This window comes from Cheilinus undulatus, linkage group 19 (genome assembly GCF_018320785.1).
Source record: "Cheilinus undulatus linkage group 19, ASM1832078v1, whole genome shotgun sequence".
Taxonomy (NCBI): Eukaryota; Metazoa; Chordata; class Actinopteri; order Labriformes; family Labridae; genus Cheilinus; species Cheilinus undulatus.
The window spans coordinates 5209509-5237078 of record NC_054883.1 but is presented as its reverse complement, the minus strand read 5'-3'; the positions used below and the strand labels follow the sequence as shown (position 1 = coordinate 5237078).

Genomic DNA, 27570 nt, shown 5'->3' with positions numbered 1-27570 from the left:
CCCATATAAGAAACGACACACCATCAGGCTGAAAGTCAGCCCAACTTCCTACGACTCCAAAACTTGTGTCTGAATTGCACAGTGAACACCTGGCTTTAGTTTGCTGCCTGTATGGCCGCTGGATTTGTTTAATTAAGAAGCTTAAATAGAAGCGAAGTAGGCAAAGTGAAGTAGGCTATGAGATCTCAGAAAGAAACACATCATCCAACGATCCAAAGAAATTCAAGAACAAATGAGAAACAAAGCGATTGAAATCTGTCAGTCTGGAAAAGGCTACAAAGCCATTTCCAAGGCTTTGGGACTCTAGCGAACCACAGTCAGAGCCATTATCCACAAATGGAGAAAACTGGGAACAGTGGTGAACCTTCCCAGGAGTGGTCGGCCAACAAAAATGACTCCAAGAGTGAAACGACGACTCATTCAGGAGGTCACAAAAGAACCCAGAACCACATCCAAAGACCTGCAGGCCTCACTGGCCTCAGTTAAGGTCAGAGTTCATGACTCAACCATCAGAAAGACACTGGGCAAGAATGGCATCATGGGAGAGTGCCAAGGCCAAAACCACTGCTGACAAAAAACAACACAAAGGCTCATCTCACATTTGCCAAGAAACAATCTGATGATCCCCAAGACTTTTGGAGAAATATTCTGTGGACTGACGAGACAAAAGTTGAACTTTTTGGAAAGTGTGCAGCCCGTTACATCTGGAGTAAAAATAACACAGCATTTGACAAAAAGAACATCATGCCAACAGTCAAACATGGTGGTGGCAGTGTGATGGTCTGGGGCTGCTTTGCTGCTTCAGGACCTGGACCTTGCTGTGATTGATGGAACAATGAATTCTGCTGTCTACCAGAAAATCTTGAAGGCCAACGTCTGGCCATCAGTTCATGCCCTCAGGCTCAAGCGCTCTTGGGTCATGCAGCAGGACAACGACCTGAAACAGACCAGCAAGTCCACCTCTGAATGGCTCAAAAAGAAAACAAAATGAAGGTTTTGGTGTGGCCCAGTCAAAGTCCGGTCTTAAATCCAATTGAGATGCTGTGGTGGGACCTTAAATGGGCGGTTCATGCTGGAAAACCCTCCAGTATGGCTGAGTTAAAACAATTCTGTGAAGAAGAGTGGGACAACATTCCTCCATAGCAGTGAAAAAGACTCATCACCAGTTATCACAAATGCTTGATTTTAGTTATTGCTGCCAAGGCTGGAACAACCAGTTATTAGGGTCAGGGGACAATTACTTTTAACACAGGGCCAGATAGGTTTGGATTTTTTTCCCCCCTCAATAAATAAAATCATTTAGAAACTGTGTTTTGTATTTACTTGGGTTGTCTTTGTGAGATATTAAAACTGGTTTGATGAACCAAAACATTTAAATGCGATAAATATGCAAAAACATCAGGAATCAGAAAGGGGGCAAATGCTTTTTCACAGCACTGTATGTGTAAAAATATTGAAAATGTGTTCTTTTCTTATATTTCCCTTTTTTGGATGTCACCTCTGCCCTCTCCTTAAACCCACTACATTTTTATTTTCCATCCCCTCTGCTGCTTGTCCACTTTCATAGAGCCCTCACAGTTTTTTTGTGTATCTGACCTTATCTGTCAAAGAAGCCCGTCCTTCTTTTATTTGGGCTACTTCTGGGTTTGTTTGTTCTTTTTCTTGATCTCTTTGCTCCTGTCTCTGAGTCCCGCAGTTCACCCGTCACTGAGGACCCTCAGGAGAGCAGACAGGTGGTGAAGGCCCTCTACAAAGCACAAGGCGAAAATGGATGATCAGATTCAAAAGTGCCAGAAATATTTGATAGCTTATTGCCTCTGTAATAACATGGTAAAGATGACCCTCTAACTATGGGAAATATTGGACAAGGACATTAAAGTGAGTTGCTGCAGACAGCGCATGTACAGGATTGCTATAACCACCTTGCCGTGTCCATAAGCAGATTTAATTATCACTGAAACACTATAAAGAGGGGATGAAAAAATATCTGTCATACCCCGACCCTTTCCCATTATCTGTAAATAGAAGTCATTAAAGAGAGATTAGCATCAAATGAATACTCTTCCTCCTCTTTAATCCACGCCCTCAGCCTGTGGGATGGGGAAATTAATTTCCCCAATAAAGAGGTGATGCAGAAGTCAGCTTCTCTGATTATATCTTAAACTGTAAAGGAAGGACGTTTTTTTCTGTTATCCATGTTCCAGCTTTAGAAAGAGGAAACTTCACCCTCGGAAACTGAAGGGAAGAATCTGACTTCTACAGTTCTACAGCCTCAAAATAGACAGAAAATGACCAAGTCTTTAGCTATGAATGCAATGAGTGTTGTAATAAATAGACTGATAAACCCCTAGAATAATAGTCTCTTTCTAAAGCTTCATTTTGCTCACAATCACACTCTTTAAGTAGGGCCTTTAAAGGTCACATATCATGCAAAAATCACTTTTTCAGGCTTTTTTTCCCCAAAATATGTGCCCCTGGGCTGTCCACAATCCCCCCAAGAATAAAAAAAATCCCCCATCCCACCCCCACCTTTCAGAAGATGTGTGCTGAAACAAGCTGTTCTCAGCTTTCCCTCTCATGATGTCATGTGGGGAGTTAGCTCCGCCCCCAGGTTCAGTTGGCCCTCCCCACTTTGAAGAAAGTTCCGCCCCCCTCCCCCGATCTTCCTATCAGCTGTCACATGGGTTAGGTACCAGGTGTTATTCAATGAAAATGTGAAATGATCCAATCTCGAGATGTCACAGGACACAATCAACAAAAGAGTGAAGTAAAGATTTCTCCAAGGGCTGATGAGATTTTCTTGATTTTTGAGGCAGTGGATATGTTCAACAGTAGCTCTTGATTGAGTTTGAATAAAATGGCATGAAAATGTTCGGTCCAAACCAAACCTAAGGACATGTGCTGATTAATTCAGGCTGATTATGCCTGAATTATATGTTATATTTTGGTTATCTAGAACAGTGATTCTCAATGTCAGGGTCAGGACCCTATTTGGGGTCACAAGACATTAAAAAAGGGTTTCCAAATGCCTTGAAAAACAAAGACTATTTCTATAATGACACTTTTGTCACTTAACACCAATTTTGCCCAGTTTTAACCTGTTTTCAGAACAATTTAAACACATTTTTGCCATTTTAAACCCTTTTTGTTCATTTTAAACCCATTCTACAATTTTTTCCTGCCTGTTTTGCCTGTTTTTGCCATTTGTTATACCCACATTTGCAAGTTTTACCAATTTCTGTATGTTTTCTGCCTCAGTTAACCCATTTTTGCCAGTTTAGAACAAATTTTCATCCCATTTCACAAGCTTTTCCACCCATCTTTGCCACTTTAAACCCATTTTGTCCACTTTTGAATCCCATTTTCAACATTTTTTGCTTATTTTTTGACACATTTATACAATTTTTGCCACTTCTAACCCATTTCTGCTACTTGTAAATACCATTTCCCCACCTTTTCCACCAATTTTTGCCATTTGTAACCCATTTTATTTTTTATTTTTTATTTTTTTTAAGTAAAGGGATTTAAATTTTTAAGAAGGCTATCTACTATGGCACAAAAGAATGAAATAATCTGTTTATTTGATGGGAGTGGTTATAATTCAGGTTAACTATGACAATAGTGAACACAGCTTAACTTTACAATGGACCAGGATTTTGTTGACCTCCATGGGCCCCCAGTTTGGCTGAGTCCCAGAAAGCTTTCCCATTTATCCCCCCTTATGGACAGCCTTGTCTGCACGTGACTATACTTGAATGTTCAACCACCTTCAGGTAAAGTGGGGGTCCCTGGTCTCTGGCACCTTTATTTTGGGGGTCGGGGACTGAAAAGGTTGAGAACCCCTGAGTTAGAAGTTCAAGATCCTTGGTTGCACAGCTAAGAACTGATATTCCTTCACTGACCTTTGAGATCGGTCAGTTTGAAAATATTCCCAGAGACAGCAGACTTTGTGAGCTGTGTGATGTAGCAGAAGTGAAAAGTGAGTCCCTTTTTCTCTACTCTGCCAAATATGCTGATCAAAGAGAAGTGTTGATTTATGAAACAGCTTGTCAAAACCCTGAAACTCTGCAGTCCCCTGATGAGCAGAAAGTAGAATGGCTCTTTAAATTTGATGTTACAACTTACACATTCTGTCTCAAAGTCCTGGAAAAGAAGACAATTACAGCAGGAGTCATCAGCTTCTTTTTCACGAGGGCCAGCTTTTTCTTGACCAACGCTGTGGGGGCCGAACATTGAAATAAACAAAATTGAAATAATAATAAATAAATAGATTGAAAATTTAAATAAATAAAATGAATAATTTCATCTATTTAATGCATATTTGCAAAAACAACTTGTCCACGAGAGCATTTTGGAGTTGTTGGATTGTGTATTTGATGAGTTTGATGAAGGAAAGCAAAAAATACCGTCTGCTTACATAGCGTTAGCTGTGCATCTGGGAAATCGGTCCCCCAGATCTAGAAACAGCTTGCACTGACAACTAAAGGAAACAAACCTATTACTGAGACTATAGGAATTATGGCAATGGGTGAATTTGTCAAAATGTTGAAGTATCCCTTTAAAATACTGTTTCAGAATCTCACATTCATGTCTCTCTTAACTGCACTTTTTCTAAACCCTTATTTCTAATGGTCTCTGCTCCTTTCATATCTCTAATTCTCACCTTGGAGCAATTAACCCTTCTTATCTGCTCCTCTGCGAACCATTTATAGCAAGGTGCTCTGCACCTGCGTGCCACTTGGGATGATTGTATGGTATTTAGTCACTAATAACCTCAAATGGCTGTCAACAAGAGCTTTAAATGTAGCTGCATGTTTGAACCCCACTGAGACAGAAGCAGCGCTCCACCCAGCGCTGAAATCCTGACTTGCTTTGATACAACTTTGACAGATTAGAGTTAAAGGCTGTAATTACTGTAGAAGCTCAATAATTATAAAACAGGACATATTTAAAAGCATATGCACCTGTATTTGAATGACGCATGATTATGCCTTCACATTAAGATAATCTTATGGAGAAAACAACCATCTCCTGATAGCCTCTTTGAAAATGTACTTTCTCTATCAGTGTGGAAGAAGCTTTTACTCTCCTGACTCTGTTTCTGTTCTTCTTCTTCAGTCTGAAGATGGAAACAAAGAGCAAAGGGCTCAGAGAGCAGCAGCAGCATCACAAGAAGCTCTTGGCAGCCATGTTGTCCCAGGACAGCTTTGATTCAGTGCACAGCCCGGCGCCATCCATCGCAGAGGAAGAGATGGAGGACGAGGACGACGCCATGGAGCTCCTAGGTAGGGTCCCGCTTTCTGTTTGTATTCTGACTTTTAACCACAAACACCTAACTCTGAATCTATAAAAAAAACACGTTTTTACTTTCCTGTGCATACAACCAGGATTTGTATGTTTCGGTGGTTGATCATGGCAGTGAGCTGCTTCTGAAACAGTTGGTGTGTGACCATGAACATAAAGAGCAGCGTTCTGTGATCACTCTGTGTGATTTCATGTGTGTAAAAGTAAACACACAGCTGTGTGCAGAGTAAGCCAACCACTAGCTACATTTTCATGTGTTGTGCTCTTTACACTCCTAAGATGTGTTTTTAGTCATGTCTGTTTGTTTAGCAGTTAGAAAGTCAGTTCACAACTTCGTAATAACGCTACGCTCACTGTAAAATCCAATGTGAGACCCACCTTTAGTACCCTTTATTTGGCTACGACCTTTATGCTGCTGCAGCCATTATACCAGTATAAAGTGCTGAGGCATACACTGATGACTGCAAGTGCAGTCCCCATCATCAAACATTGCACCTAATGCTGTTGTCCCAATTATTGTGTATTCCAAGCTTCTGCTTCATCGCTCACTGTGTGCTGTGATTTACAGCAACACAAAGCAGACTAGCAGGGCTGGGCACGACTTTATACCTTCTTTTCTTCCTCATTAGGTTACAATCCTGTGTGCAAAGACATTGGGGGTGTACCGAGAAGTATCTGAACTATGTGGAGCTCTGGTTGGTTGAGTCTGCGATTCTTCATAACAACTAGATGGCTCTAAAAGAGCTGCACAGAAAATACACACTGCAGACTCTGATGAACATAAAATCATTACACTGTTGGACAGTTTTAACCCTTTCTTGCTTAGAGCAGTGGTTCCCAAAGTGGGGACTGAGACCCCCAGAAGGGTCATGAGACAGTGAAGGGGGGTTCTGGGATGCTTTCCATGAAACAAAGAGAAATTTCTTATGATTTAAAAAAAATAAATTTAATTTGTAAGTAAGGATGAGGACAAAATTTGTAGCCCCCTTATGAAAGTTTCAGTTTTTTAAAGTATTTCTCAAATACTGTTACACGGAGCAAGGGATTTTTAACACAGCATTTCAAAAATCTTAGTTTTATTTTGGATGCTAACATTATTTTACTGTGTACTGACAAAATTATATCACAAAACTCTAAAACTATCAGGGTCAAAATTGTAAGCCCCCTTTATGCCTGATATTTTTAAGAGTGATAGCACAAACCACTGTTGTGCAATGACATGCTTTTGCTGTTTGAAGGGGGCATATTATGCAAAAATCACTTTTTCAGACTTTTCTAACAAAAATATGTCCCTGACCTGTCCACAATCCTCTCAAAGACCAGAAAAATCCATTCCCTCCCCCCTCTCTTTCTCCACCTTTCAGATCATGTGTGCTGAAAGCCATTCTAGGATTTTCCCCTCGTGATGTCACATGGGGAGTAGGCGACCGCCCCCAGGTTCAGTTGGCCCGCCCCCTTAGAGGAAAGCTCCAACCTCCTCTCCTGATCTTCCTCTCAGCTGTCAGCTTAGCTGCTGGATAGCTCAGTGGCTTACCCTGCTGACTTTTGTCTGGGAGATTGATGGTTCGAATCCCAGTCAGGTCCTTAACTTTGAATAAAGTGTCTGTAACATCAGGAGAGCCACATCCATTTCCTGAGAGGGGCGGAGTCAAACAGCTCATTGCAATTTAAAGCCACAGAAACAGCTTGTTCTGAGCAGGGCTGAAACAGAGGGTTTCTTAGGCATGCCAAAAACCAACACTGGAGTGTTTTTTTCACCAACAGACTTCACAGGCATGTTTTGGGGACATCTGAGACCGATATAAGCTTGTCTGAAAAGGGTTAAATATGTCCCCTTTAATGCTCAAAATTGTAAAATCAATTGATTATCTTCCAGTTTACACACAGTATAGAAACTTCAGCATGGGTTTGAGCTGACACTGACAAAGCATCAAGGCAAAACCAAAAAAAATCCGTTTAGACTTGAGAAAAAGAATTGCTGATGCTCACAAAGCAGGAGAAGGATCTACAAAGTTATCACAGCGTTTCCAAGAGTCAGAACTGGAGTGAGGAGGATCATGAAGAAATTCAATGAGAGCCACACAGTCCAGAACAAGCCTGGCAGAGGGAGGGAGAGAGAGATTTCAAAGACTCTGGAAAGAAAACTAGTGCCTAGTCTAGTCTAAAGAGCCCAGAACAACTGCTGAGTCACTGGTGAAGGACTTAGCCAAGTCAGGAACTGTAGCCTGAAAGAAGACCATCACTAGAGCCCTGCACAGGACTGCACTGAGAGGTTACAGACCAGGAAAAACTTCTGCAGAAGAGATCCCTTCAAGCCAGACTGAAGTCTGCTAAGGACAACCTGGAGAAAGATTATACATGCTGTAAGCATGTCCTGTGGTCAGATGAGAGCAATCTAGAGCTCTTTAGCTGTAGAGACTTTGCCTATGTTTGTAACAAGAAAGGAGAGGCAGTGAAACATTTAGTAGAGGCTCTTATAATTTGGTCTTCATCTGTATGACTTATAACCTGGAAATTAAGGTGCATCACTTTTGCTTTAACAAAGTGGTTCTTAATTGGTCTGGCATCAGGACCCGTCGCCTCCTCCTAGGGAGAAATCACAACCCAGGAGTTTGAAAAATTTCAACCACATTAAGTTTTTTCATTAAATTTTTACAGATTGGACATTTAACAGAACAAATCATGTTTAAACATGGAAACAGGACAAAAAAATGTGCTTCCTGTTTACATAGTGAGGCCAAATACTCCTTAGTCAGTGAGTCTGGGTCTTCTCTCTGACCTTCCTTTTGTTTTTGAGGTTATATGCATCTTTTTTGTGTGTGGGTGTGTTTGATATCATTTTAAGACATGAGATGGATGAGCAGGTGACAAAGCAGGTAAAAGAGTGTTGACGGCAGGTTTCATTCTGGCTTTATTCAGCGCTCCATGAGCTTGTCATTCTGTCTGTGCAGACAGGATGTAACGCGTCATGCCAGGTTAAATCTGCTGCTTGAAATAGTTTGTGTTAGAGCGCTCTGTTTTCTGTCTCACTCACTCTGTCCTCGCTGTGTGTCTGCTGTGCAGGGATCTGGTCCTGCAGGTGGGGGGCTCTCTTGAATAAAGTTATCACCTTAGTGTGTCAGGTCAGTCACTCAAATGCACATCAAAACAGCTGCCACACAGGAGGAAAAACGCTTGGAGTCATTGTCTATGAATACTACTTCATGTAAAGTCACTTCTGTTCTCTACCTTACTCAACAAAAACATGACAGTCAGTACTTCTATCAGAAACAACCCACCAGCCTTTTCTTTTTCATATCTGTGTCGACAACATCAGCCCAATTAAAGCTCTTCAGCCTCGCTCCTTCCTCGTCAGAGCTGCTGCTCTGAGGTGACACAAACTCTACAGTGTCTTTGCTCTTTGCTGTCACACAAAGGAGGCACTAAAGCTTGTTAGCAGGATCTTTATATCAGGGTCATCCAGAAGGTTATATTTCTTTATTGATGCGGCAGGGTGACTTATACACTTACACAGGCTGGAGTTGATGGAAAGGAATCTTTTTTGTTCTGTATCTACAATCCTGTCTAAGTTTCTCAAGTGTTATCTTTTGGCATGTACAGTGCCGTGAAAAAAATATTTGCCCCCATTCTGATTCCTGATGTTTTTTTGCATAGTTATCACACTTAAATGTTCTGTATCATCAAATCAATTTTAATACCTCACTAAGACAACCCAAGTAAATATAAAATACAGTTTTCAAACCTATCTGGCCCTGTGTGAAAAAGTAATTTCCCCCTGAACCTAATAACTGGTTGTGCCAGCCTTGGCAGCAATAACTAAAGTCAAGCATTTGTGATAACTGGTGATTAGTCTTTCACATCACTGTGGAGAAATGTTGTCCCACTCTACTTCATAGAATTGTTTTAACTCAGCCATATTGGAGGGTTTTCCAGCATGAACCGCCCATTTCAGGTCACACCACAGCATTTCAATTAGATTTAAGTCTGGACTTTGACTGGGCCACTCTAAAACCTTCATTTTGTTTTTCTTTGAGCCATTCAGAGGTGGACTTGCTGGTCTGTTTCAGGTCGTTGTCCTGTTGCATAACCCAAGAGTGCTTTAGCTTGAGGTAATGAACTGATGGCCAGACGTTGGCCTTCAGGATTTTCTGGTAGACAGCAGAATTCATTGTTCCATCAATCACAGCAAGTGGTCCAGGTCCTGAAGCAGCAAAGCAGCCCCAGACCATCACACTGCCACCACCATGTTTGACTGTTGGCATGATGTTCTTTTTGTCAAATGCTGTTATTTTTACTCCAGATGTAATGGGCTGCACACTTTCCAAAAAGTTCAACTTTTGTCTCGTCAGTCCACAGAATATTTCTCCAAAAGTCTTGGGGATCATCAGGATGTTTCTTGGCAAATATGAGTCAAGTCTTTGTGTTGTTTTTTGTCAGCAGTGGTTTTGGCCTTGGCACTCTCCCATGATGCCATTTTTGCCCAGTGTCTTTCTGATGGTTGAGTCATGAACTCTGACCTTAACTGAGGCCAGTGAGGCCTGCAGGTCTTTGGATGTGGTTCTGGGTTCTTTTGTGGCCTCCTGGATGAGTCATCATTGCACTGTTGGAGTCATTTTGGTTGGCTGACCACTCCTGGGAAGGTTCACCACTGTTCCCAGTTTTCACCATTTGTGGATAATGGCTCTGAATGTGGTTCGCTAGAGTCCCAAAGCCTTGGAAATGGCTTTGTAACCTTTTCCAGACTGACAGATTTCAATCACTTTGTTTCTCATTTGTTCTTGAATTTCTTTGGATCGTTGGATGATGTGTTTCTTTCTGAGATCTCATAGCCTACTTCACTTTGCCTACTTTGCTTCTATTTAAGCTTCTTAATTAAACAAATCCGGCGGCCATACAGGCAGCAAACTAAAGCCAGGTGTTCACTGTGCAATCCAGACACAAGTTTTGGAGTCGGAGGAAGTTGGGCTGACTTTCAGCCTGATGGTGTGTCATTTCTTATACGGGGACAAGACGGAAAACCACGGCCTGACCAGCTGCTCCTGATGGGTGGGTTTCTGGCATGTTTGATATTTTGGGGCCTTTTTTCCTTTGTAAACTGTCTGACAGCATCTTTAGTACTAGGGCTGGGCAATTAATTGCAATATGGCCTACTGCAATTTTCAAATCGCAGAAGGTGCAATATTTCTTTAACCTGAAATTTGTGTCAAAATACCTGTTGAGAACTTTTTTTTTGCAGCAGAGATGTTATGCATGACACATCAGGGGCTCATTCAAGTGCCATATGTTTAGAAATGATCCACAAAAAATCCTACTTTTTTATGTTTGTATGTTTTTCTTATTAAATATGAGTGTGACATAAAAATATCACTCCCTTTAATTACAACAATTCATATCCAATTTTCAATATGAGTCCAAATCATACAATTCAGTATTTTTCCAGAATTGTTAAGCCTGTTTAATTGAATATTGTGTTGGTTATAGTATAGGATGACTTATTGCTTGTATTTGCCGGAAAATACATGAGATGAGGAACTCAAGAAATAATTGCATATTAAATTGCAATTGCAATATTAGGAAAAAAAATCTAAATTAGATTATTTTCAAAAATTATTCAGCCCTATTTAGTACTGTCTGCCAGGATAGTATTACCTGTGGACCGCTGATTATTTGTGAAATATCCTCTGACATCTGGCTGTGGTGCATTCACATGAGGGAGGTGAGGTGCAAAAGAATTTGCCCCTTTCTGATTCCTGATGTTTTGCATATTTATCTAGCTTAAATTTAAACAAATTTAATATCCCACAAAGACAAAGTTTTTTTTTTTTTTTTTTTAATTAAGGGGAGATTTTAACATATCATTGGGGGGGGGGCTTGTCTTGTCTTTGTGAGAAAAGCACATGCAGACCTCGTTTGTTATAGTATTAGGAATAAAATAAAAATTTATGTTGATTTGTGACAGCACTGTATCACTCAACTGGGGCTCGACTTTTCTTAGATCCACTGAGAGGGCATTGAGGAAAAAAGGTTGGGACCAATCCAGGACTAGCTGGGCAGTAAACAAGAAAGTCTTGGTGGTTTTTTTGTCTCAGAAATACTCCTGGATGCTTTATTTTCATGGATCTTTCTCGTTTATGTTTCATATCTGTTCTCTTACTCTTTCTCTTTTGGATGTATGTCTGGTCATAAGTGAAGAGGTTTTTGGAAGTTCAGGAGAGTTTAAGGGAAGTTTAGATGTCTTTAATGATTACTTTATAAAAGTGGAAAAAAATGACTGTATTGTTGAAAAAAAAAAACTCTTAATTTGAAAAAAGGCAATATTTTTCCTCTCACGTTTGATGAATAAGAAAATTTACAGTTCCAGCAGCAACACAGTCAAAATAATTTATGGTTATTGATTCAAGAGAGAAGCCCAGTTATCTCCTGTAGCTAAAATGTTTCTCCTGCCAATGAGAGGTGATTTATTTTCTAATTGATTCACTGCATTGGCAAAAATTTAGGGCTCGTATCAAGAAAGCAAATGAGGTGTGACCGAGGACAGTGGAACTAGTCAAATACACTGCCATAAAGCACAATGCTGATGGTCTGTGATCTAATCATATTTCTGAATCTCACTCATATTCCCCCTGAGGCTTCTACACTGCAGCCCAGAGCTGTATTTCAAAGAAAATGGCACAGCCAGCTCATTTGTGATCCTCTGTCAAAGACCGTCTCGGTCCTCCATCTGCAGGGACAGAAGCTGGCATGCAGACTGTCACTCTGAGCGTCCTGCTGCTGTGCTCCAGTTGATTAAAGTGATGCTAACATGCAGCATGCGGTGGCCCTCTTCACTTGGTGGAATGGCTGACCCCTGGGGCGATTTCTAGGACGAGTTTAAAAAGAGGATCCTGAGTGATGATCTTTGGCAGCTATGTTGATCGTGTGATTGGTACCCCAAGGAGAAATGTATCTTTGTCCATGCTGCAGTCCACATGAAGGTCAAACATGCACTATTTTCCCAAAAGTATTCGCTCACCTGCCTTGACTCGTATATGAACTTAAGTGACATCCCATTCTTAATCCATAGGGTTTAATATGACGTCAGTCCACCCTTTGCAGCTATAACACCTTTAACTCTTCTGGGAAGGCTTTCCACAAGGTTTAAGAGTGTTTTTATGGGAATGTTTGACCATTATTCCAGAAGTGTATTTGTGAGGTCACACACTGATGTTGGACGAGAAGGCCTGGCTCTCAGTCTCCGCTCTAATTCATCCCAAAGGTGTTCTGTCGGGTTGAGGTCAGGACTCTGTGCAGGCCATTCTAGTTCATCCACACCAGACTCTCTCATCCATGTCTTTATGGACCTTGCTTTGTGCACTGGTGCACAGTCATGTTGGAACAGGAAGGGGCCATCCCCAAACTGTTCCCACAAAGTTGGGAGCATGGAATTGTCCAAAATCTCTTGGTATGCTGAAGCATTCAGAGTTCCTTTGACTGGAACTAAGGGGCCAAGCCCAGCTCCTGACAAACAAGTCCACACCATAATCCCCCCTCCACCAAACTTTACACTTGGCACAATGCAGTCAGACAAGTACCGTTCTCCTGGCAACCGCCAAACCCAGACTCGTCCATCAAATTGCCAGATGGAGAAGCGCGATTCGTCACTCCAGAGAACACGTCTCCACTGCTCTAGAGTCCAGTGGCGGCGTGCTTTACACCACTGCATCCGATGCTTTGCCACTTGGTGATGTATGGCTTGGATGCAACTGCTTGGCCATGGAAACCCATTCCATGAAGCTCTCTACCACTGTTCTTGAGCTAATCTGAAGGCCACATGAAGTTTGGAGGTCTGTAGCCATTGACTCTGCAGAAACTTGGCAACCTCTGCGCACTATGCGCCTCAGCATCCGCTGACTCCGCTCTGTCATTATACGTGGCCTACCACTTCATGGCTGAGTTGCTGTCATTCCCAAAGGCTTCCACTTTGTTATAATACCACTGACAGTTGACTGTGGAATATTTAGGAGTGAGGAAATTTCACCACTGGACATGTTGCACAGGTGGCATCCTATCACAGTACCACGCTGGAATTCACTGAGCTCCTGAGAGCGAGCCGTTCTTTCACAAATGTTTGTAGAAACAGTCTGCATGCCTAGGTGCTTGATTTTATATATCTGTGGCCATGGAGGTGATTGGAACACCTGATTTCAATTATTTGGATGGGTGAGGGAATACTTTTGGCAATATAGTGTATGGTCAGCAGCACTCAAGAAGCTGTTAGGATTTAATAACTTACTCTTGGACTCAACACAAAGTAAATCAAGCAAAAGACATGTTACATTCAGCTGAATTTACCTCAGATATCATTGTTTTATATGCCGTAATTGTGGCCATGTGTCCATACTTCCCTCCACTTTTCTTCAGGGTTGTTTGTCTCCTCATTTTAATCAGCCAAAGCAACCAAAGAGTCTACTGCTCAATGATCCATCATCAATTTGCTGCATTGCCACATAGAAAGTGAGTGCCTCTGGTGGCCTTTCACATTCAGATTTAGACCCTTTAACACCAGAGACCACATCCTGCATGGTGGCTTTGCAAGAGCATGCAAAGGGTGACCTCTAGTGGTGAAAATTGAGTATTACAGCTGCTGTTTAAAAGTAGTGACAGACATTGAGCCAGGAAAACCAGAGTGTGTGTGGCTACAAATGGACTTTTGGCAAATTGTTTTAACATTTTGTACCAAACTGGCGAGTATGATCATGCAGAGGGTTGAAAACAAAGGTTTTAGTTGTTCACTATGAATTTTAATAGAGCTTTGTCTATCAAACCTGCTTTTTCTCTTTCCTGTTATCTGGCAATGTGGGCAAATCTATACCGGTGTATTACATAGTAAACAGTGAGCATTATTTTGCTCCTCTGTCTGGCATCAGCAGCACCTGGGAATAAATAAAAGTCGGCTTAGAGGATGCAAAGAAGTTTAACCACTGATCTCTATTTCCATGTTGAGAGGAGGCGTTTTCCCAGCTGGGTGTTCTTGCACCTGGAGCTCATGAGAAATAATAAGATCCTCTTGGAGTGGTTTAAATTACTGCTAGAAAAAGGTTTTCCAGATTCAATCCAATTATAAAAAAGCAAAGACACAGCTTAAGGTGGATTTGTTTTGTTCAGATTGTTCCAAACCCAAAATCCGCTCAGGGTACAAGTCTTATTGATTCTCTAGCTGCTTTCAAAGATGGCACTGTGCGTCTGCCCAGTTGTTTTCATTAGTCCTTCTCTTAATATAGACCACAGCTATTTTGAAAGTGAATATGACTCACATGTTCTTATAAAGCCTCGGAAAATATTAAGATTGTGTCCTTAGCCTGGCAGTGAGACCACAGTTAGAAATGATCTGACATTAGAAACAGAGTGTGGGTAGAAACAGCCGGTTTCTGGCCTTTCCGTGTTGTTTTATGGTGAGTTAATGAGACCAGTTAGCCAGTCCTCTGCTGTAAAGTTGCTGCTTGTCATTCATGATGGAAGTATTCCATTTCATAGTCATGCTGTCTATATTTTCTGAATCTACTTTTGTTTGTAGAAAGTGTTCTTAGCGTGCCTGTGGGCATATTATGGTAAAATGTTCACAGGGCACATAGAGGAGAGTTTTCTCTTTACATCACTTATGCTATAATAAGACAACTCTAAAGCTCTTGTGAGCAAACGACACCATCAAAAACGACACCGATTACTCCTAAAAAGTTATTTCACTGCCTTGAATGCATCAACAGCATGCTGCTGTAGCATTTTTAACCTTCAGCAGCAAAGATTCTCAGTGAGTGACATTTAAAAATCATCAGGATGAGATCTTTTCTTAGAAAATACCTGCAAATGTAAAGGATGAGATCCGTAAAGATATATGGGATATTAGTTTGTTCATGGGGGGCATTAAAGTTTCACAGGGCCGTTACTATTCTGTCTTGTTCTCAACTGTATTTTTTCCTTTTTGTTTTAACCCTTTAAAACCTACCATACAGCATGTCTGCCAGAGCATATCTACATTTTCACATGCTGTAGTGCCATTTTTTGAGTATTTGAATCAGCTCTACATAATACAACCCTTAGAACCCAAACTTTAATGATATGTATGTGATTAGTAATCTGACACACCAGATGGATTTGTTTCAAACATCCATCTGGAAAACCTTCAATTCTAAGTGTTTGGGAAAGGGCAGAGGATTTGAAAAAAACTCGGAGTGTGATTGGCGTTCTGTCTGTCACATCTTTACGGGCCAATCGGAGCAACAAAACACGTGACGTAGCTGCGACCGAGGTGTGTGTGCACAGCTACCGAGGAATAACGTGAACCATGGCAACTATAGACATGTCAGTGCACGACTTTTGTCATTTTTGAAAAGAAAACAACTCACTGCTGTTCTTTGTTCTTCTTTTAGTGAAGAAATGTCATCAAGTTCTGATAAAACTGGCGCTTTAGCAGCGTCCACGCTAATGTCTTCCTCCTTAATTGCACCGGCCTCTTGTTGCTCCTTGCTTATGTCATGCTACCCTCGTGCCTGAAAGTACTGCCCTTCAACGCTGATTGGTCTTGTCACTTTCTAACCGGGCTGAAACTGTTCAGACAGGAGCTTTGCAAGATGGATTCGCCAGTGAGAACGGGCGGAAACGGGCGTATCCATCTGCACATGCAGAGAATTACGCAAAAAGATAGAAAGTACTTTTTTCTAAAATATAAACTTCAAGTTCCTCTCTGGAGCTGTAAAGGAATTTTTCAGAAGTTACGATCAGGGTTTAAGGAGTGTTGAACAAAAGAGAGGACAAGGTGTGCTGAAGGTGTGTTACATCCCCTGTAGAGAGGAAAGAAAGCCTCTCTCAGTGTGAAACTCGTCAGGTATCAGACCCCCCTGCGTGAGCTCTTTTTTACTACATTGACCTTCTCTGGCGGGACTCCCGAAACAGGAGAGCGGGATGTGAGAGTAGCTTTACCTGCTGCTGCTCTCACAGTGACAGTGAAGATCTGACGGGGACAGGATAACGGTGTGATGTCTGATCTTTGATACGCAGAGAAAAGCGCTGTCTGCTGGATGTGTTACACACCTGTGTGTGGCTCTTTTGTTTGAGGACTTGATCCTTCTTGATCACGTAGGGCGTGTGGTATGTTACATAGCATAGTTTAAAAAAATGTGTATCATTAGAAATGCTTTACTGTCCATCAAATACTCTCTCCTGCCTCCTCTGTTCTATAATTCAGTAGAAATAACTCATAACGCATTCAACTCCTCACTTCTGAGGGTCAGAGAGATCCTCTCCTGTGAACTCATAGAGACCTGGATGTCTCTTAATCTTTCTGTAAGAGTTTCTGTGGTGAAAGAGCAAGGAGTGAACCTGTAAAACATCACATCATACCTGTAATGCAACAAAAAGGACACAAAAATCACAAAAGAAGTCAATAGTGTGGTTTCTCTCAGCTAAGAACTGCTTCTCATCTGCAGCTGTCTCAGGCTTAACTGCAATTGCAAAGACTTTGTATTTACATTGTAATAATATATGTTTTAGTTATTTTAAGACAATTTTGGGGGACGGGGTCATCCTTATTTCAGTTCATCCCAAAGGTGTTTGATGAGCTTGAGGTCAGGAGTCTGTGCGAGCCAGTCAAGTTCTTCAACACTGAACTCATCAAGCCATGTCTTTATAGTCCTTTCTTTGTGCACTGGGGTACATAGGTGTTGGAATAGAGAAGGGTTGTCCCCAAACTCTTACTACAGAGTTGGAAGTGTCCTAAAAGTCTTGGTATGCTGATGCATTCATATTGGCCTTCACTAGAGAAAAGGGGACTAGCTCAAACCCCGAAAAAACTTCCCCATTTTCCCCATACCATCCTCCACCAGACTTCACAGTTGGTACAATTCAGTCAGGGAGGTAATGTTCTTCTGGATTCCACCGGAGTGTGGACAGAGAAGCGTGATTGGACACTCCACAGAACACATTTCCAACTAGAAAAGCACTCAGAGAGCGCAGACCTCCGCCATTAGCCCTATCTCCCAATAGTGAAGAATCCTTTAAAAACATTCCTGGATCCAGAGGGTGATCAGGATCACTCCCAAATTTAATTCGGCAATTACTCCCTCCCCGGTGGGGTGGAGACACAGTGAGGCAAAGCATTGGCTTCGCCACGTTTGAAAGTCATGCCAGGGGGTGAATATTCTTCTATTCCTCCCAGCATTGTGAGTATTCTCGCTACAATTTGCTGTCTTTCTCTCTGTTATACTCCGACTCATCTCCTCGACCAGTGCATCTTTCAAACTCTATAAACTCCAAAACTTTGGATAAGTTACTCGTGTCCGCCATCTCCCAGTGTACAGTGGTAACAGTGCAGCCCTATCTCCCAATAGTACAGAATCCTTTGAAAATTCCTGGATCCAGATGGTGATCCGGATCAGTCCCAAAAAATAATCAGTTCTTCCTTATGCTATTTCTGACATTTCCTAAAAAATTTCATGGAAATCCGTCCATGACTTTTTGAGTTATGTTGCTAACAAACAAACAAACAAACAAACAAATCCACCTGATCACATTACCTCCTTGGCGGAGGTAATGATCCACAGTCCAGTGTTGGTGTGTTTCCATCTAGCACTTGGCACTAGACTTGGTGTTGTGAGGCTTGCATGCAGCTGCTCGGCCATGGAAACCCATTCCATGAAGCTTGTATTAAAGTTTTTGTGTTGGCAACATACACATGATGTGTTTAATCAGTCATTGATCCTGCTCTGTGTTCTAGGTGGTCTTCCACTTCATGGTGGACTTGCTGTTGTTCCTAAATGCTTCCACTTTCCAGTTTGAAAGAAACACAAGATACTTGTGCCCTATAAAGAGGATCAGCGCTAAAGTGAAGAAATTCCTAATCCATTACTATCTGCCTCCACAAGTCAACCGTGCAGACTGATGGGTAGTAAGAAACCAGCACTTCACAGGGGTTGTCAAGTGAGAACCCTCCTTCGTCAGTGTTTCGTCCAGTTAGTCCCACGACACCTCCAGAGGGCTGAACAGTGATCTCCAGCGTCCCAGAGCCACCCCCCTCCATGCCGGCTCTCACCACCCACCATGCCAACACGCAGACATCATCTTACCTATCATCTTACCACATGGCCCACACAGCCTCAACAGCATGCCACCTTCAACAGACCCAATAATGTCACTAATGTCACTAACGGTTGACTGTGGAGTATCCAGCAGGGATGAAATTTTTACTGCAAAGGTGGCATCCTTCACAGTTCCACGCTTGAAGTTACTGAGTTTTCAGGACAGCCCATACTTATGTTTGCAGGTGGAGACTGCCTGGCTACGTGCTTGATTTTAAACACCAACAAGTCTGATTGAAACACCTGAATCCAACAGTCAACAGGTCTGGCTAAATACTTTTGTCCACATAGGGTACCTGTGTCTGCCTGTTGTCAAAGCTAACATGGCTGAGAGCTCTTTTGTCAGTCGCCCACAGAAGAAGATGGAGTTTGCAGACGAGGCACGCACAGACAAACCCACATGCCCCGACAACCAAAGGCACAACAGTTGCCCTGGAAACAATGTAAACCAACAACAATACAGCGGCATCATCACACTGCAGTGAAAGAGGAGGAGTAGGAGGTGGATGAGAACATATATTTCAGTGGTGTTAGTTGCTTCAGTTGTAAATCTTACCCTGAAAACACAAGCTTGAAAAGGCCTGGGCGGGCTCGGATCTGAATGTTTTACCGGCCTGAAAGTAAAAAAAAAAAAGAAAAATCCCTGTAAAGAATTAACTGCGCCCAATTTGACGCCTGTAAAAGTCTCCACGGTGCATATGGATACACTAATCGAGAGGCAAATTGCTGCGGTATTACGCCAGTTTTACTGGAAGCAATTATCAATAGCAGAGTAGGCTGCTGTGATCATACCATAAACATAACAGAAGTCATTACACAGCTCAAAACCAGCAGGCTGACGTATCTCTGTGTACGTAACTCAGATTATCTAAATGGGCACAGTGAGGTCGTATTGTGGCTACTGTTGCCAGACAGAAGCAAAAGATGGCAGATAGACTCTAAAGGATGATAAGGAAGTTGTGTGAAAGAAGCATTGTGCTGCTAATCGGCTAAAGGCCTCCAACAGCGCTGCATGCAGCTTTTTCTGAGGAGCTGAGGAAGGTGACATCATTGAGCACTAAATCTTGCATCAGGCAGGAGCCAAAGAGACAGGAGTTATGTCATTTTCTGCAGTGATTGGTGTGTAATCAGGAGTCTTTGTGTGTGAGAGTAGCTGAGTGTTGAGCTACATCTCTGTCTGCTGTATCCATGTGTTTATCACAAACAAACAGGAAAACAGTGATCTCTGTTTTGACTTAAAGAGAGGAATCCCTCGTCCCCACAAATGAACCCATCACTCATGTTTGAACCGTGTTTTTTTTCTTTAAATTGCTCTTCTTTCATCAAGACTGTGGGGGAAGATACATTCATTACTTAATTCTTTATTAAAGACACTGATGTGAGCTGTAGATGGCAGCCTTGATCTGAAATGATATCTACTGCAGTCAAGTATTGGCACCCCTAGATTTTTCTAGAAAATGCACTATTTCTCCCACAAATTGTTGCAATTACAAATGTTTTTAGTATACACATGTTTATTGCTTTTCTGTGCATTGGAACAACACAAAAAGCTGAGGAAAAAAGCCAAAACTGACATAATTTTACACAAAATTTAAAAATGGGCTGGACTAAATGACTGGCACCCTTTTAAAACTGTGGCTAAATCATTTCATTTCAAGCATGTGATGTTCATTTAGACTCACCTGTGGCAGTAACAGGTGCTGGTAATCTAGAAATCACACCTGAAGTCAGTTAGAATGTCTAAAAGTTGACTCAACCTTTGTGTTGTGTGCCTGTGTGTGTCACACCAAGCATGGAGAAGAGAAAGAAGAACCCAGAATTGTCTGAGGACTTCAGAAGCAAAACTGTGGAAAAATGTGAACAATCTCAAAGTTACAAGACCATCTCCAGAGATCTTGAGATTCCTTTGTCCACTGTGCGTTATATAATCAAGAAGTTTATAACCCATGGAGCTGTGGCTAATCTCCCTGGATGTGGACAGAAGAGAAAAACTGACAAAAGAATGCAACCCAGGATAGTTGGAATGGTGGATAAACATCCTCAGTCAACTTCCACACAAATTCAGGCTGTCCTGCAGACTCAGGGTGCAAAAGTGTCAGCTCAGACCATACGTGGTCATCTGAATGAGATGAAGCGCTATGACAGGAGACCGAGGAGAACCCCACTGCTGACAAAGAGACATAAAAAAGCCAGACTGGAGTTTGCAAAAATGTACCTGAGTAAGCCTCAGTCCTTCTGGGAGAACATTTTGTGGACAGATGAGACTAAGGTAGAGCTTTTTGGAAAAGCACGTCATTCTACTGTTTACAGAAATCAGAATGAGGCCTACAAAGAAAAAGAACACAGTACCTACAGTCAAACATGGTGGAGGTTAAAGATGTTTAGGGATGTTTTGCTGCTTCTGGCGCTGGGTGTCTTGACTGTGTGCAAGGAATCATGAAATCTGGAGACTATCAAGAGATTTTGGGCAGCAATGTAGGGCCTAGTGTCTGGGTCTGTGTCAGAGGTCATGGGTGTTCCAGCAGGACAATAGCTGGGTTTCCATTACAGTTTTTCACAAATTAAAAGCCATATTTCTTAAATTTCGATCAAGTACAATTGTGTTTTGAGTGCGTTTCCGTTGAAGGGAGTTTTGGAAATATGCCTTGCAATTCTCGTGAAATCTCATCTTGCGTGAATCCGCTGCAGGGGAGCTTGACGCTTAAAACGTGTTGTGTTTTGGTACTGTTTTGGTTACATCTACGGCGTTTGCCTTGATCATTTCGAAACAAAAGATGAAGGCAACGGATGATAGTTCAGAGGTAAAGTCCGTATGTACGGCAAAAGCCACATAAAAGGGTCGAAGTATGATGTTAAGAAAAGTCTGGTCTCTTCTTCTGTCTACACGTACTGCACTATGTTGTCTCGGAGTGACTGGTCATGTGACACCATACGTCACGTCCCGTGACTTGTAAATGCGGAAAAAGTGTTTTCATTGCACTTTTGCGATATATTTCTTGAAACACCTGAAAAACCTCCTCATGAAAGCGTCAAAAACTTTTTAGCAATATTTTAGGGTTTTTTCGAAATTCAGGTGTTTCCATTACCAATTTTTTATTGCACTATTTCGATTTTGCACAGTTATTTTTTCCCAAGGGTATGCAACCAAATATTAAGTTGAGGGTCCCAATAATTTTGTACGACCCATTTTTTGAGTTTTATGTAAAATTATGTCCATTATAACTTTTTTCTTCTGCTTTGTTGTGTTGGTCCAATGCAGATAAATGAAATAAACATATGTATACCAATAACATTTGTAATTGCAACAATTTGTGGGAGAAATGGTGTATTTTTTGAAAATTTCAAGGGTGCCCATACTTTTGTTCATAGCTGACATGTAAAAATCTTCGCAAAACTGACATTTTTAAAATTTAAGTCTGTCTGCCAACTTCAGTGACTGGCAGTGTGATGCACTATTACATCAGCCTCTACCGCGTCTACACTGACGTCCTAATCTCTGCAATATTTGTGGTGAAAGTGAGTTAAAAGGTTTGCTCTGAGGTCTGTGATAAGACTTTCCACAGGCCTGTTAGCTGTGATGTTACTCCGCTCATGTGTGTCCCCATCTGATTCTGATCAGCGTTTTTACTGCCGCGCTCAGAGCTTGCGGCTGCTCGGAGCCTTGCAGACATATTTTTAGGCTGGGAGTGGAGAAGGGCGCTATTGAAAGCTGAGACATAATTATGAAATGTTAGTCGGAATATTGTTTTTATTACAAAGCCAAACAAATGCGTCTCTGCCGCGACTCACATCAAAGACGTCTAACCGCCGAGTAGAGGCTTTGTGTTGCGGGAGTTTAATGAAAACCAAATGACTGCTTGTACGTGTGAAGTGTGAGGTCTGCCAGTGTCACTGTACGTGTTGGGTCGACTATGTGCCTTTTTTAATCTGTATGGAGTATGTTGCTCACACATGTGGGTCTCTGTGTGTGAGTTAGAGCAGCCTTCCACTGTGGCACCGCAGGAGCAAAGCATCTATCACTTTTTTACAGGCTATTAATTAGAGGCCGGTGTTATGTGGCGAGACGTCGTCAGAGCCCATGAAAGAATGGAAAATTCAATTATTTCACTTAGAGACAGGAGACACAATAACTCACAGCACTTGATGAAATTCCTTGGATTTGGTGTGGGGAATGATGAAGTGTGTGCGTGTGCGTTTCCCCCCCTCATTCTCACATGTGGGGTAGCACTGTTGCTGATTCGCGCACATACATCTGTCAACACATCACCCAAGAAGGTGTATATTAAGCTCTCTGTGAATGAAAGCTCTTTGAATTGAGGCGTATGAAGAGCAGGAAGAGAGACAGTCAGTCCGTCGCTGTCTAAACAACATTAAATTACATGGAAATTTCAGGAGAGGAACACACAAACACTTTATCTGTGCTCTGCTCCTTCCTGGCTCGACTTTGAATGAGTGATTGCGGCACGGAATTCTTTGTCGCTCAGGCCCTTTTGTTGGGATTGCATCGCTGGAATAGTTTCCAGCCCCCCAGACCCCCTCCTCTCAGCGCAGACCCGTTTTATTTATCTGCCATGTCTCATCGTTAGACAGCAGGGAGCATGCATGGCTGCCCCGGTGCCCAGGGAGTGGAAATGTGACGGGGCTGATGAACAGGCGAGTGTGGACAGACCGTTTGTTGTGTCTAGATGGAGGCCTGTGAGGCTGTCATGCTTTCAGGGTAAACTGGTCTCACAGGAGTTGCACTGTAAACTTATCATGGTGGTATTGTGTAGGAGGCATGCTGGGATCTATTGTGAACCTGGAGAGTATGCAGTCAATCATATTGTGTTGGAAAAACTACACTGAGAAAAGGAAGAAACCACAAAACTGAATGGATATGGTTCTCATGTAGAAAACAAAGTTGATTTAGTGCGCTAAATCCCACAGCTTTCATAGAAATGAAGTCAGTTTGAAGATTTATTTTTGGGCCTTTTCATGCCTTTATTTGATAGAGGATGGACAGTGGATAGATTCGGAAACAGGGAAGAGAGTGGGGAGAGACATGTGGTGAAGGGTCACAGGCCAGATTTGAACCTAGGCCGCCCGCATACATGGGTAGCGCCTTAAACCACTCGACCATCTGTGCTGCCTGAATGTAGTCAGTTTAAATCATAGACTGAAAGTAAAGGTGGACGGCACAAGCACTCTGAATTTGAAGACAAAACTTTTAGATTACTCCCTGCTCTCTGGCTGCAGGATTCACATTTCTGAAAACCATTCACCTGGCAGCGAGAACGGCTATCCACATTTGTACACCATAGAGAAGTACCTACAGTCATGGATGATATTGGCACCCCTGGAATTTCTCCAGAAAATACACCATTTCTCCCAGAAATGGTTGCAATTACAAATGTTTTTGGTATACATGTGTTTATTCCCTTTATGTGCATTGGAACAACACAAAAAAGCAGAAGAAAAAAGCCAAAACTGACATAATTTTACACAAAACTCAAAAATTGGCTGGACTAAATGATTGGCATCCTGTTAAAATTGTGGGTAAATCATTTTATTTCAAGCATGTGATGTTCATTTAGACTCACCTGTGGCAGTAACAGGTGCTGGCAATCTAGAAATCACACCTGAAGCCAGTTAGAATGTCTAAAAGTCGACTCAACCTTTGTGTTGTGTGCCTGTGTGTGTCACACCAAGCATGGAGAAGAGAAGGAAGAGCCCAGAATTGTCTGAGGACTTAGGAAGCAAAACTGTGGAAAAATATGAACAATCTCAAAGTTACAAGACCATCTCCAGAGATCTTGAGATTCCTTTGTCCACTGTGCGTAATATAATCAAGAAGTTTATAACCCATGGAGCTGTGGCTAATCTCCCTGGATGTGGACGAAAGAGAAAAACTGACAAAAGAATGCAACCCAGGATAGTTGGAATGGTGGATAAACATCCTCAGTCAACTTCCACACAAATTCAGGCTGTCCTGCAGACTCAGGGTGCAAAAGTGTCGGCTCAGACCATACGTGGTCATCTGAATGAGATGAAGCGCTATGGCAGGAGACCGAGGAGAACCCCACTGCTGACAAAGAGACATAAAAAAGCCAGACTGGAGTTTGCAAAAATGTACCTGAGTAAGCCTCAATCCTTCTAGGAGAACATTTTGTGGACAGGTAAGACTAGGGTAGAGCTTTATGGAAAAGCACGTCATTCTACAGTTTACAGAAAACAGAATGAGGCCTACAAAGAAAAGAACACGGTACCTACAGTCAAACATGGTGGAGGTTCAAGATGTTTAGGGATGTTTTGCTGCCTCTGGCGCTGGGTGTCTTGACTGTGTGCAAGGAATCATGAAATCTGGAGACTATCAAGAGATTTTGGGCAGTAATGTAGGGCCTAGTGTCAGAAAGCTGGGTCTAGATCAGAGGTCATGGGTGTTCCAGCAGGACAATGACCCCAAACATACCTCAAAAAGCACCAAGAAATGGTTGGAGACAAAGCGCTGGAGAGTTAGAGAAGGCACCCTTTAAATCTGAGAGACCTGAAGCAGTTTGCAGAAGAAGAGTGGTCCAAGATTCCAGTTGAGAGGTGTAAGAAGCTTGTTGATGGTTATAGGAAAAGATTAGTTTCAGTTATTTTTTCCCAAGGGTGTGCAACCAAATATTAAGTTGAGGGTGCCAACAATTTTGTCTGACCAATTTGTGAGTTTTGTGTAAAATTATGTCAATTTTGGCTTTTTTTCTTCTGCTTTGTTGTGTTGTTCCAATGCACATAAAGGAAATAAACATGTGTATACCAGAACATTTGTAATTGCAGCAATTTCTGGGAGAAATGGTGTATTTTCTGGAGAAATTCCAGGGGTGCCAATACTTTTGTCCATGATTGTTCGTGTTTTTGCCAGTTTTATTTTTAGTCTAGATCATGATCACATGTTTTACCCCTTAAAGACAAGTTTAAATTGTTCTCAGAGATCCCCACAACATGCCTGTTATCTGTTTTTCCATTTTTGTGACTAAAATAAAAAAACAAAACAAAACAAGAAAATGGCTTGTTTTCTGTTTTTTTTCCACTTCCTGTCAAAAAGGAAAAAAAGAATAACAGAGTTTCTCCTGATTTTTCAGTCCGGCTTCAATGAGGAAATGGATCTGTCTGAAAGTACACTGACCTGATACTGATATCATGCTGATAATACTGTGCACTTTTAAAGAGAAGGAGATGAAAACATGCAATCCACATTCATGCAGTCAATTATTTAAATGCTGCACACTTAACTGGATTTTTTCCTTTGTTCTAAGACTGCTTGATTCTTTTGGTTTCATTAGAAATAGCAGCTGTTATCACTCTTCTGCCTCAGACGATCAGGAAACAGATTGTAGTAGTTCAGTAGAATACTTGTATGCATGTTAAAACAGCCATTTCCATCGCTACCACCCTCACACCAACCAGTGAGACACTCATTCATCGCTCTAGCGCTCCACACAAGCCTTCCTCTGACACAGAGTGTCAATGCAGACATCTGTCACCTCTCACCCCCTTTTTAAAATTTCAGAATCTGAAGATGTGGCTGAGAGTCAGACTGCTGCTGGCCAGATGAAGAGATGAATCCACTGAAGAAAAGATTTCATCTCTGAGAAATCAAACTCATGCCATTTGACACTCGTTTATCAAGATTTATGTTTTCCTTCTAAATTTAGCAGCATGTGTCATTTTCTTTCAACTCATCTGCCTTCATGTTAGCCAAACTCAACTGTTAATTTTCTGTAACTTGATATTAGGAAGAAGTCATGTCCTCTCTTCAGTTTTCTAACAACAAAACTGAACTTTTGCAAGCTTGAAAGAACTGGTGCACAAAATATGACTGTGCAAAGTGCCACATTTCCCCCCAGCTGAGTCGAGTATGTTCTCTGTGAATTATGCTCTCCATACAAAAGCCTTTGTTATCCTCTCTGACCTCTTTCAGTGCTTGAGTTTAGCCTTCTCTTCCTTCAGGCACTCTGGTCTTTCTCTCCATTATTTTCTCATTTTGTCTTGACCACAAGGAAACAAGTCCAACACACAAAGCCGGGAGTGGAGGTGACGAGCAGCTGCATGCATACTGAGGTCATTTTCCCTTTTAGGGTCAGGGCCGCTGCTGTTATTCTTTTGGTGTTGGATGAAAGCTTTAGCCTCACAAGTGAATGTTTCCAAGTGTCGAGTCATGATTTGTATCACGGGCTGCGACCCGGAGAAAATCTGGCTTAGTCAGTCGCCAAAAGACACGATAGTGGTCAGAGGGCTGGAAGGAGGAAATAGGAAAAGGTGATAGCCAAAAATTGAGCAGTTCCCATGACCAGCACTAACCCAGATGGCTCATCCCTCCCCTTCAAATGCATACTGTGATGAATGGGACATTCAATATCGCTCTGCTTAAGGGCGCTGTAAAGTATCGGTCCTCCTACAAACACTAAAATGGCACTCATTCTCAGACTGAATGTGCTGACACGGCTGATATAGAGAACCATTACACTGTAAATGGGATGAAAAGGTCAACTACTTTTGCTACCTCGCCAACTCTTTATTAGAACTAGATAAGACAGCAAAATGCAAACATTTACACGTCTGTCAAAGTCAAAGGAAGATGCACAACACAGCTATCAGCAACTTAGGATAAGGATTTTAATAATAAAAGCATCTTGAACTAAAAAATTTTACTCAAAGCTATAAATGTGAGTGACATTGTGGCTTCTGGGTACAGATCCTCCTCCTTCCCCTCCATCCAGGGCAGGGGTTCTCAACTGATGGGGCAGGACCATGGACTGTAGAAAGAACTGGACACAGCCTGTGTGACGTCAGCCATCTGCTTTCAACAGGCAGACTCAAACAGCTTTTGAAGCCAATCTGTGGCAGCTTCCATATTGAAATCGCCGTCTTAACCTAGCTTTGGATCAACCTAACGTCAGACAAGAGCCCGCCTACTGAGCTCAACTTCCTGTCAGCTAGCAAGCTGGCATTCTGGTTGACAGATGATGTACAAGACAGCCTGGATAACAATCATTATTCCAGTTCATCCCAAAGGTGCTTGATGGGCTTAAGGTTAGGGTTCTGTGTGTGCCAGTCAAGTTCTTCCACCCTGAACTCATCAAACCATGTCTTTATAGTCTTTGTGCACTGGTGCACATTCATGTTGGAATAGAGA

At 42.0% G+C, this 27570-nt stretch overlaps 1 protein-coding gene across 1 annotated transcript in view; it reads left to right on the top strand.

The window, feature by feature from the left end:
* The window catches only part of c19h8orf34 (chromosome 19 C8orf34 homolog), a 130184-nt gene that overhangs the window by 49779 nt on the left and 52835 nt on the right, over window positions 1–27570 (top strand). The window contains exon 7 of the mRNA XM_041814515.1: window positions 5119–5285. Coding sequence (XP_041670449.1) covers window positions 5119–5285 — 167 coding nt within the window. The remainder of the gene's footprint in view (window positions 1–5118; window positions 5286–27570) is intronic.